Source organism: Pelodiscus sinensis, chromosome 6 (genome assembly GCF_049634645.1).
Source record: "Pelodiscus sinensis isolate JC-2024 chromosome 6, ASM4963464v1, whole genome shotgun sequence".
Lineage (NCBI taxonomy): Eukaryota > Metazoa > Chordata > Testudines > Trionychidae > Pelodiscus > Pelodiscus sinensis.
This window is the reverse complement of record NC_134716.1, coordinates 96,885,932-96,899,000: the sequence shown is the minus strand read 5'-3', so window position 1 is coordinate 96,899,000 and position 13,069 is coordinate 96,885,932. Positions and strand designations below refer to the sequence as shown.

Below are 13,069 nucleotides of genomic sequence, written 5' to 3'. Positions count from 1 at the left end.
ACGTAAAACACTCATGCCCAGAGTATAAGCCAATCATTAAGTAATGAGTAGAAAGATGCTTCCTTTTAATTGTCCAATTTTTCCATAATTCCACTACAACATTTTTTTACCTTCTCTAAACCATCTGGTACTGGCCACTGTTGAAGACGGGATGCCAGAATAGATGACCTTTAGGTTTGACCCAGTGTGGTAATTCCTACACTAGCACTCTATAAACTCAGGATGCATCCTGGCAATGTCATGACCACGAGAATGTTACCTGCCCTTTCAGCCAGGCAGGCCCCTGGGAAAGGTGGCGGGGGCTGGCTCTGCACTCCCGGAAAACGCAAGGCCTCAGGCGGAAGGGACAAAGCTGAGGGAAGCCAGCTCACCAGTGCTGCCAGACTGCGGGGTGTCCCCCCCAGCACAGCTTAGAGCATGGCACCCCTACCTCCCAAGGAGGTCCTAAGGGCCGCTGATAGCTCGCTGTGCAGCACTTTAAAGGGCTTGGGGCTTGGCTGCAGCAATGGCAGCTGGAGCTGCAGGCTCCTTAGAATTACCGGGTCTTGATGTACTTGCCCTCTTTGCCTACCCGCTCCCCGCCTACCCCCACATCAGCAGGCCTGTGTCCTTTTGACTTAACTCCTTCAATTACCTGTGAAGAAAAACAGCAAGGCTAACATATGGAAAAAAAGACACTTACACAATTCACTGTGTGAGTATCTGCCAGAGGGCTAATCTATTTGAAATAATCTTTCGGAGATGGGGAGAGCAATGGTGGAAATCCTTCACTTATGTACCAGGAAGTGGAACATGGCAGTGAGGAGAACCCACTCTCTTCAAAAGATCAAGTTTTCCTTTGGAACATTTGTGAGATAGCTTACTTTTTGCCAAGCACAACAGATCAGAGCAATGAGGCATTCCCTTTCTTCCTCTGTAAAGAATTATCAGACTTGCCTATGGAGATCTCCTGGAGCTCTTTTTGTCCTTATTGGGTCAAGTAAGCTATAACTGTTTAAAATGTCTGAACTGAGTAGCACTGGTTTGGCTAAGGGAATCTGCTGGAATGTAAACTAGCAAAAAAATTCCCCTTCAACCAATCTGAGTTATGGAGTCAACACAAGAGAGCAGATTCTGCCCAGAGAGGAATACTTATCCTTTATCTAAACTCTGTTCCTGATTGCAGCTGGGAAGAAACAGTTGGATAGTGTCAGGGACCAGACTAGCCCAAAGCAACTGCTGGCCTGCTCCTTGACTAACAGTGCTGCTAGGCAACTAATGAACCCAGCTGCACTGCCTCAGCCAACTGATTTGCCACAGCCAAGCTAGATACTGCTTTAGCAATCCTGCTCATAAGCCTTCCCCCACTCCTCCATAACAGTTTAGGAGCGGATCAATGCCACCCATGCCCACAGCTGTGCTTGTCCTTGTTCCTATTCCTGCTCCTCTCTTGCCTCAGACTTCTGGCTTTGCCTGTTTATTCACAGAACAGACACCTATTGAGTTCCTGAGAGGGTGGTGTGCAAACCTACCCACATCTGAAAATGCAGATCTGAAGACCCTTCCCCCAGCCTAAGGGGAAAAGCCACTGAACCCAGGGCTGAAGCAAATGGGGGGAGGCAACAGATGAAAACACAGGGAAGGGCATGGGGATCACAGAGTCACAAGCAGGGAGTCAGAAGGGACACAATGCACAGAACCCTAGTCAGTGTCCACTCTGTTGGAGAGGTCCCACTGAGTTCCTAAGCTCTATGAGCCCGTTCCCCAGTTTAAGCAGTCCACACAACAGGCAGCTGAAATACAAGATTTCTCATCCTGCCCCAACAACATGTGTCAGAGTCCTGACCTGTAGGGCCCACTTCCAAAGGCAAAAGTGTGGCTTATATTTCATGCTCATCCAATCATTAAACATGGCCATTAAAAATGTCACTGCAAAACAGAAATACTTACCTCTCCCCACTGCAAATTCCACAATGCTTGCAGAATTTCTGGCACCACAAGAAACCAGTGAAGCATCATATGTGAACCCCTTGACACAGAGTAGAGTCCTTACCTGGGGTAAACATTGCCAAAGACATGTCCTAATAGCTGAACTCGTGCCAAATAGCCCAGCAGAGGGTATACAGTTATCATCTGGAACAGCAGGAACAATCTTGCAACAAATGTCAGGATGTCATTGCTAGGAAAATTATCTAAAAAATTCTAAGATAAGAAAGTTTAATTAGGCAGGATTGACAACAGTGATTTTAGATTCCTAACAAGTCTTGTGAGGGAGAAAAAAGGAAGTATGAATTGTATTTCTCAAATCAAAGATATAAAATGGAACTTTCTTGTACAGCTTGAATACAACTAAATATAACCTAAGGTTTGAAATACGAATGGCTAGTGATTTGTATATGGTCATCATTAAATGCCATTTTTCCATACAGCATACATTTCTGAATACAGAATATGGAGCTGAGACCAGGCACCATATGCAAAAGATTTCAAATGCCCCCATTATCCACAGTAATGTGTTTACATTAATAAACTGAGGCTATTGATAACTCATAAGAATATTCTGTTGGCTCTAGGCTTCTTTACCTTGGGAGTAATGATGCTCTAGCAGGCACCAATCGCCCCCAAAAGTGCATAAATATCTGTTGATGCCAGTGGAAGATCCTTCGCCCCGTGAAATATTTATGAAACCTTACATTTGTGTTTGGAAACTGCAGCTGTCATGACAAATCCACCTTGTTTGTGACCTACATGTAATAATTCAAGCTGGATCCTATACAGATAAGGAATGCATGGATTCAACAACTTGAAATATCTGTTAATTATACAAACCAATCCATAACTATTTTCTTATAATCACTAACAATAAAAGAAACATGTGTTTGACAGTTTTTGCAAGATCAGAGCCTTCAGAAGGCCCAATTGTTCAGCTCATGCTCTATTAGTCCTCCAATAAATTAACCAGCTCACAAGTTTGATTTATTTTGTTTTTGAGCACTCTTTGGTCTGCTCAGTTACAATGTAAAACAAAAAAAAAGCAGTCCTGTATCACTTTAAAGACTAACAAGATGGTTTATTAGGTGATGAGCTTTTGTGGGGCAGACCCACTTTTTCAGAAACCTCATCACCTAATAAACCATTTTGTTACTTTTTAAAGTGCTACAGGACTGCTTTTTTTGTTTTACCAAGTTTAGACTAACATGACTGCCTCTCTGTTACTTTTCAGTTACAATGATTAGACATTTTGTTGACCATGTTTATCCTTACATGGGTATGGAATCAGTGGCAGGCAGGCAGATTAGAAATGTAATGCCATCATTAGTATTTGTTTGTACAAATGCCCTCAATATGCCAGTCACTTTCAACACATTTGAGAACAGTCCCTGACCCCAAGGGCCACCAGTTACAGGAATATACAGACAAAAGTTTAGTGGATGAGGAACAATTACAGAATTTTATACACACAGGTTAGTGCTACACTATGATTTTTTCCGCAAGAGGCAATGCAAACGAAGCGCAGATTAGCATTTTTCCGCGCTTCATTTGCATACTCTTTCGTTCTGTTTTTGCACAAGAACATGCAGTACGGCCGTTTTGCACAAAACCCCCTTTTTCTGCAAGATCCGTATGCCTGTCCCAGAGAGGCATAAGGATCTTGCGGAAAAAGGGGATTTTGTGCAAAATGGCCATGGTCATACTGCCTGTTTTTGTGTAAAAACCCCTAGCGCAAAAATGGAATGAAAGAGAGTATGCAAATGAAGCGTGGGAAAATGCTAATCTACACTTCATTTGCATTGCCTCTTGCGGCAAAAGTCATATTGTAGCTGTTGCCACAGTAATTAGAAGAGCAGGGATGAAAACAGTGCAGTAAAGTGTCTTCCCGACCTGTTCAATGCACTCTTTGGACAACGGTGGAGAAGGAAATGCAGCAAAAATGAACAATCCAACATAGAGATAGGTTAATCCCACCAGGAAATAAGCAATGGAAAGGTCTCTCACCTGCAAAAACAAAATTTTATTTTTATTCTGGTATTAACATGCACAGCAAAGTACAAATATGGTGAACTATCTTACTGGTCAACAATATACTAGATATACCATGCTGTTAGTTTCTTTGTAAAGCAAGTTATTTGATAAAACATTGATCATTACTGCAGCTACATGAAAAGAAATCATTGCAAGATTCAAAACAGACAGCGATAAAGAGCCAAATATAATTTTAGCTTAGTTTAGACAATGACCATAAGTTTTGGGGTCTGAGCTACTGAAGGTGAATGGAAAAATTCCCATTGGGATTTGGATCCATGCACAGATTTAAGTATGCTCCCCCGTTTTACAAAAATATGAAGTCTAGTGCATAACGTATGAGCCAAATCCCGTGGTCCTTAATCTGTACGGTTCTTACAGGGTTAAATGGGAGATTTGCCTGAGTGAAGGCTTCAGAATGTGGCTGTTTTTGCAGGAAGATTGTACACAAAAGTAGATACGAGGCAGGTATTAAAGATGAATAAGATCCAGACAGCAACAACAAGAACCCAGGGAAAGCTTCCTCAACAGATGTAGGGGGTTATTGCTAAATGCCACAGATGCACAAAGAATACAAGGACTAAATAGAGCTTCTTCAACCTTTTCATATACCCCCACTCACTAACAAGTCTCAGGACACATTCATCACAACTAGCAGTGATAGCTAAATAGCCCATTGAAACCATGTGTGTCAAGTCTGTTGGCAAGACTAAAAACTGGCAGCTACACACATCAACAGGCCAGATTCCAGCTATAAATGAAAATGATATTTAAAAAAAAATACAAAGTGTTTGGAAACTCAAGACTATAGTCGTGGAGCCTTCAAAATGCACACATTTATCATATTAGTTCCTATGGATGTAACCACGGAGCATAACCTAACGTCTTATACTATAATATATATAAAAATATGCTTCAAGAGCACAGCTTGGAAAGACTGCTGGTTCTGAGTGCATGTACTTACTTTTCAAGGCCAGATACACAATCCAGAATAACCATATTTTTCCATTTAAATCACTCCCTTCCTCCCAGAGGCATTATATGCTTTTAGAAACATATTTTATAGTAAATCTTGTCACTATAATTATTTGCCTTCACTATAGCATTCTCGATACATTATGGCTATGATTTTCAAATGTTGGTGTCTAAAGTTAGGCTCCTAAATTCATATGTAGGTAGCAAATTATAAATCATGAAATTTCCTAACATGCTGAGGATGCAATAGCTTCCAACAAAGTCAAAGAGAACTGCTAGGCATTTAGCACCTGTGAAAATCAGACCTCTAATTTAGGTACCTAAATATGAATTTAGGAATCTAACTTTAGGTAATCACTGAAAACCTTAACCTACAATGTAATACATGCAAAATTTGTGTGGACTACACTTTTAAATTACTAATAAATTTCACATAACAAAGAATATTAATTAGTGGGAAAGCAATCACTTATGCATTTGAAAAAATTCAAAACTGTAGAACTCACTGACACATGATTCTTTTAAGTACATTAGTCACAATTAAGCTACTTTAATTTCCTACATCAATCACTTTTTTAGGACTACATGATGACACCATTATTAACTACCTAAATTCTGTACTATATCTGCATGTTTTCTCCAGGTCATTCACTACCACTTGCCAAACAATTTGTTCAGATGATGCTAATAATCAGCTTTCTTAAAGGATTACAGGCAACACTTTTGACACATGGCCTTATTTTACTAGGACTTATAGGAACATGATTATGCTTAGTCGGCTTCCAAATCAGTCCTAATTTTCCCTGCTTATTATATATGTTCACAAAGTCCACATAGGTACATGTTTTTCTTCTAATCAAATACTCATTTTCTTTAATTACCTCCCTCCCTCCCCACACACACACCCACCCAAGAAGAACCAAGTTGATGTGCATGACCCCAGTGGAACACTATATTTTTATAAATGTATCTGAAAGATCCCTTTTCTCTCTAGTTATCAGTTATTTTTCCCACTATAGGATGCATCAAAGCACCTACTTCTGCTGACTTTCTGTAGCCAGAACATAAGCCTGTCATTTCTAGGCTTGCAACTGTGTTAGATTTCCAAATTAGCCACTAGAAACTCAGCTAACACATTCAAAATAAGAATGGTAAACAACTGCTGAAAGTTATATCATATTTAGCAAAAAAATCTCTGGGGTTAAATTTTCAAACACAAGCATGTAAGTTGACTCTGCACCAGGTGTGCACACAGAACAATGAACAACATATAGAATAGTTACTCCAAGCAAATATACCAACACCCATATCAGTGCCTATATACTGTGATTAGTGCTCTTTAAACACATTACAAAACTACACAAATATACAATGACAACTATGTTCATATATATTTTAAGAGTTTAATTTACAGCCTACTGCTGGAAAATGTTGTCAGTGCACATGGAATGCTAGACTACTACCTAGACAAGAAGCAAACAAGGAGGCATCAGGACAAAGCATGCTGCTTAACTAATTTACCTGAATGGATGATATAAATGTTACATGGGGATGATGTTCTGAGGAAGAGTTCTGTGTAAGCTCAAACAGTTGGAGAGGTAAGAGATACCACCTCGCCCACCATATCTCTCTAACACAAGGATGGTGGTGACACAGAAATGAAGTAGTTAGCAGGACAAGGGAAAATGTGCATCCCCCCCACATTAACAATTAAGTTTTGGCCAGAATGTACCTGACACCTAGAGAAGGTGGATACAACCATTCAAAATGAAGTATGGCAGAGGATGACTCAGACACAAAAAGCTGCAATGTTTAATGCTTGACCACCATACAAGGGAATTACACTCAGGAAATGTATTATATATTCTACCTTGAAAATGGAATAGTAGACAAAAAAAGATATTTTGATAAAAGTATGGTTCTGTTCTGAAAATGACTGTTAAAATGGCATTGCAGCGTCCCTTAGGTACTACGTCCCAATGGTCTACAGATTAAATATGTAGTTTGCCAGTACAAAAATGGTTTTTGAAATATCCAGCAAGTTTGGTTCTTTTGACTCACACATAACAAAGGTTTTACAGGTGGGATCTTCCTGGTCCAATAACCTTGGGACCTGAGCAGTCCCCAACAACAGAGTTTGCCCCACCATCAAGGTTCCCCTCTAGCTTTTGGCCCTGCTCCCCATAGCAGGCCTGCTGCCTCTAGCCCTGCCAGGCTCCTGGGCTCCAGCCCCCCGGTCTCCCCCCCCCACCCCACTTCTAGCCCAAGCAGACTTTCATCCCCGCTATGCTAGCCTGGCCCTACTGCCTCCTGCCAAGCAGGACTTGCTCTCTTCTGTGCCAGCACCGCTGCCACCCAGACTGCACCCTACTACGGCAGCCCTGAGCTTCCCACCACTAGCCTAGACCCTGAACCTGCCCAGCTGGGGCTCTCTCTAATCCAACAATATCCATAGTCTTTCTGGCCTGTGGATGTTGCTGATCAGAGGCCTGGATTTTAGAAAGTTCAACCTGTACTAACAGCGCTTAACAATTCTGTTGGGGAATTAGCCAAACAATCTATCCCCTTAGAAAATAAATTTATTCTTGCAAGGTATGACTAAATACATACAATACATTAAATGCTTGTGATTGACCATTCAAAAATGTTTCTCTTTCCGAAGGGCAGCCACACTTTAAAATGGCGAATTACTGCACCCCTAAACAAAAATCACTGTAATGTAAGAGCTCCTATAACATCTTCTAAAGCAGTGGTCCTCAAACTTCTACCTCTTGCCCCACCTTTCCCTTAGAATCACAGAGCTGAAAGAGACCTCGGGCGGTCATCAAGTCCCACCCCCTACCCAAGCAGGACCAATCCCAACTAAATCGACCCAGCCAGTGCTTTGTCAAACAAACTTAAACACCTCTAGGGATAGAGATTCCACCACCTAACTAGGTAACCCATTCCAGTACTTCACCACCCTTCTAGTGAAATAGTTTGTCTTAATATCCAACCTAGACCTCCCCCACTGTAACTTGAGCCCATTGCTCCTTGTTCTGCCATCCGTCACTACTATGAACACCCTTTCTCCATCTTCTTTGGAACCTCCCTTCAGGAAGCTGAACGCTGCTATCAAATCCCCCCTCACTCTTCTCTTCTGCACACTAAAACCAAAATCCCTCAGCCTCTCCTCCTAGATCATATGCTCCAGCCCCCTAATCATTTTGATCACCCTCCACTGGACCCTCTCCAATGTATCCACATCCTTTCTGTAGTGGGGGGGCCCAGAACTGGACACAATACTCCAGATGTGGCCTCACCACAGCCGAATAAAGGGGGAATAATTACTTCTCTAGATCTGCTGGCAATGCTTCTCCTAATGCAACCTAGCCATCTTGGCTACAAGAGCACACTGTTGATTCATATCCAGCTTCCTATCCACTGTAATCCCCAGGTCCTTTTCTGCAGAACTGTTACTTAGCCATTCGGTCCCCAGCCTGTAACAATGCTTGGGATTCTTCCATCCCAGGACTCTGCACTTGTCCTTGTCGAACCTCAGTCATCAGATTTCTTTTGGTCCAATCCTCTAATCTATCTAGGTCACTCTGGACCCTATCCCTACCCTCCAGCATATCTACCTCTCCTATTAGCTTAGTGTCGTCTGCAAACTTGCAGTGTCATCCCCTCATCCAGGTCATTAATAAAGATGAACAAAACCGGCCCTAGAACCGATCCTTGGGGCACGCTGCTAGAAACCGACTGCCAATCTGACACAGAGCCATTAATCACTACCCGTTGGGCCCGACAGTCTAGCCAGCTTTTATCCATCTTACAATCCATTTATCTAATCCATACTTCCTTAACTTGTTGGCAAGAATACTGTGGGAGATTGTATCATAAGAACATAAGAACGGCCGTACTGGGTCAGACCAAAGGTCCATCTAGCCCAGTATCCTGTCTACCGACAGTGGCCAGCACCAGGTGCCCCAGAGAGGGTGGACCAAAGACAATGATCAAGCGATTTGTCTCCTGCCATCCCTCTCCAGCCTCTGACAAACAGAGGCCAAGGACACCATTTTATCCCCTGGCTAATAGCCTTTTATGGACCTAACCTCCATGAAATTATCTAGCTTCTCTTTAAACTCTATTATAGTCCTAGCCTTCACAGCCTCCTCTGGCAAGGAGTTCCACAGGTTGACTACACGCTGTGTGAAGAAGAACTTTCTTTTATTAGTTTTAAACCTGCTCCCCATTAATTTCATTCCGTGTCCTCTAGTTCTATTTAGGGAACTAATAAATAACTTTTCTTTATCCGCCCTCTCCACACCACTCATGATTTTATAAACCTCTATCATATCCCCCCTCAATCTCCTCTTTTCTAAACTGAAAAGTTCCAGTCGCTTTAACCTCTCTGCATATGGGACCCATTCCAAACCCCTAATCATTTTAGTTGCCCTTTTCTGAACCCTTTCCAAGGCCAAAATATCTTTTTTGAGGTGAGGAGACCACATCTGTACACCGTATTCAAGATGTGGGCATACCATAGTTTTACACAGGGGCAGTAAGATATTCTAGGTCTTATTTTCTATCCCTTTCCTAATAATTCCTAGCATCCTATTTGCCTTTTTGACCGCCGCTGCACACTGCGTGGAAGTTTTCAGAGAACTGTCCACGATAACTCCAAGATCTCTTTCCTGATTTGTCGTAGCCAAATTAGCCCCCATCATACTGTACGTATAGTTGGGATTATTTTTCCCAATGTGCATTACTTTACACTTATCCACATTAAATTTCATTTGCCATTTTGTTGCCCAGTCACTCAGTTTGGTGAGATCTTGTTGAGTCCCTCACAGTCTACTTCTGTCTTGACTATCCTAAACAGTTTTGTATCATCTGTAAACTTTATTACTTCACTGCTTACCCCTTTCTCCAGATCATTTATGAATAAGTTGAAAAGGATTGGTCCCAGGACTGACCCTTGGGGTACACCACTAGTTACCCCTCTCCAATCTGAAAATTTACCATTTATTCCTACCCTTTGTTTCCTGTCTTTTAACCAGTTCTCAATCCAAACAAGGACCTTCCCTCTTATCCCATGGCCGTGTAAATTACACAAGAGCCTTTGGTGAGGGACCTTGTCAAAGGCTTTCTGAAAATCCAAGTATACTATATCTACTGGATCCCCCTTGTCCGCATGTTTGTTAACTCTTTCAAAGAACTGTAATAGATTAGTAAGACAGGATTTCCCTTTACAGAAACCATGTTGACTTTTGTCCAACAAATTACGTTCTTCTACATGCTTCACAATTTTATTCTTTACTATTGTTTCGACTAATTTGCCCAGTACTGAAGTTAGACTTACCGGTCTGTAATTGCCAGGATCGCCTCTATAGCCCTTTTTAAATATTGGTGTCATGTTGGCTACCTTCCAGTCATTAGGTACGGAAGCCGATTTAAAGGATAGGTTACAAACCACAGATAATAGCTCAGCAATTTCCCATTTGAGTTCTTTTAGAACCTCTGGATGAATGCCATCCGGTCCCAGAGATTTGTTAACATTACGTTTTTCTATTTGTTCCAAAACCTCCTCTAATGACACTTCAATCCGGGACAGTTCCTCAGATTCACCTCCCACAAAGGACAATGCAGATTCAGGAATCTCCCCAACGTCCTCAGCCGTGAAGACTGAAGCAAAGAAATCATTTAGTTTCTCTGCAATGGCTTTATCGTCCTTGATTGCTCCTTTTATAGCTCGATCATCTAGGGGACCCACAGGTTTTTTAGCAGGCTTCCTGCTTCTAATGTACTGAAACATTTTGTTATTTCTTTTTGAGTTTTTGGCTAGCTGTTCCTCAAAATCTTTTTTTGCTTTTCTTACTACATTTTTACACTTCATTTGACAGTGTTTATGTTCTTTTCCATTTATCTCACTAGGATTGGACTTCCACTTCTTAAAAGATACCTTTTTGTCCCTCACTGCTTCTTTTACATGGTGGTTAAGCCACGGTGACTCTGTTTTAGGTCTCTTACTATGTTTTTTAATTTGGGGTATACATTTAAGTTGGGCCTCTATTATGGTGTCTTTAAAAAGTTTCCATGCAGCTTTCAGGGATTTGGCTCTAGTCACTGTGCCTTTTAATTTCTGTTTAACTAACCTCCTCATTTTTGTGTAATTCCCCTTTTTGAAATTAAATGCCAGAGTGCTGGACTGCTGAGGTGTTCTTCCCACCACAGGAATGTCGAATGTTATTATATTATGGTCACTATTCCCAAGCGGTCCTGTAACGTTTATATTCTGGACCTTATCCTGCACTCCACTCAGGACTAAATCGAGAATTGCCTCTCCCCTTGTGGGTTCCTGCACCAGCTGCTCCAAGAAGCAGTCATTTAAGCCATTGAGAAATTTTCTCTCTGCTTCTCTTCCTGAGGTGACACGTGTCCAGTCAATATGGGGGTAATTAAAATCCCCCATTATTATAGAGTTCTTTTATTTTGGTAGCCTCTCTAATCTCCCTTTGCATTTCAATGTCAGTATCGCTGTCCTGGTCAGGTGGTCGGTAATATATCCCTACTGCTAATTTCTTATTATTGGAGCATGGAATTACTATCCATAGCTATTCTATTGAACATGTTGAGTCACTTAATATTTTTATTTCGTTTGATTCTACATTATCTTTCACATACAGTGCCACTCCGCCACCCACCCGGCCTGCTCTATCCTTTCTATATATTTTATATCCCAGTATAATTGTGTCCCACAGATTTTCCTCATTCCACCAGGTTTCGGTGATGCCTATTATGTCAATCTCCTCATTTAATACGAGGTACTCTAGTTCGCCCATCTTATTAGTCAGACTCCTAGCATTTGTGTACAAGCACTTTAAAAATTTGCCCCTGCTTATTTGTCTGCCATTCTCTGATGCACTGGATTCCTTTGTATGCAGTTGTTTGTCTGCTCTGGCCCATAGTTTGCCCTCTCCCATCCTCTCTTTCTGAATACAGCTTAGAGAATCCCTATCAATGGATTCTCCTCTAAGAGAAGTCTCCCTCCGATTTACGTGCATCTCCACACCAATCGGCTTTCCCCCATCTCTTAGTTTAAAAACTGCTCTACGGCCTTTTTAATGTTTAGTGCCAGCAGTTTGGTTCCACCCTGGTTTAGGTGGAGCCCATCCTTCCTGTATAGGCTCCCCCTCTCCCAAAAGTGTCCCCAGTTCCTAATAAATCCAAACCCCTCTTCCCTACACCATAGTGTCATCCACGCATTGAGACTCTGAAGCTCTGCCTGCCTACCTGGCCCTGCGCGTGGAACTGGAAGCATTTCCGAGAATGCCACCATAGAGGTCCTGGATTTCAGTCTCTTTCCTAGCAGCCTAAATTTGGCCTCCAGGACATCTCTCCTACCCTTCCCTATGTCATTGGCACCTACGTGTACCACGACCACCAGGTCCTCCCCAGCACTACACATAAGTCTGTCTAGATGCCTCGAGAGATCCGCAACCTTCACACCGGGCAGGCAAGTGACAATACGGTTCTCCCGGTCATCACAAACCCAACTATCTATGTTTCTAACCATCGAATCACCCACTACTAACACCTGCCTCTTCCTAACTGGCATTCCCTCCCCCTCAGAGGTATCCTCAGTGCGAGAGGATACCGCAACATCCTCTGGGAGGAGGGTCCCAACTACGGGATGGTTTCCCTCTGCTCCCATTGAATGCTCTGTTCTCTTGAGACTTTCATCCTCCTTAAGAGCACTGGGGCTCTCAGACTGGAGGTGGGACAGTACTACACTGTCCTGGAAAGTCTCATCAACATAGCTCTCTACCTCCTTTAGCTCCTTCAGTTCAGCCACCCTGGCCTCCAAAGCCCGAACTCGGTCTCTGAGAGTCAGGAGCTCCTTGCAACAGGTGCACACATATGCCACCCGCCCACAGGGCAGGTAATCATACATGTTAGACTCGACGCAATAAAAAGGATAGCCCCCACTCTGCTGCTGGGCTTCTGTCTCCATTTTTCTAATGAATAAGTTTAAGTATAAACTGGGATTCTTTTTAAACCTCTGGAATATAGATTATTCTAAGAGTTATGTTTTAAAGAAGGTCAGAAG

The 13,069-nt window shown here is 42.3% G+C and overlaps 1 protein-coding gene across 4 annotated transcripts in view; it reads right to left on the bottom strand.

The window, feature by feature from the left end:
• Positions 1-13,069, bottom strand: part of SLC38A9 (solute carrier family 38 member 9) — an 89,885-nt gene that overhangs the window by 27,462 nt on the left and 49,354 nt on the right. For all 4 annotated transcript variants that reach the window (XM_006139553.4, XM_006139554.4, XM_014581752.3 and 1 more), the window contains 2 exons: positions 3,862-3,975; positions 2,033-2,181 (listed from right to left, as the gene is read on the bottom strand). In XM_006139553.4, the coding sequence (XP_006139615.1) occupies positions 2,033-2,181; positions 3,862-3,975 (263 nt within the window). The remainder of the gene's footprint in view (positions 1-2,032; positions 2,182-3,861; positions 3,976-13,069) is intronic.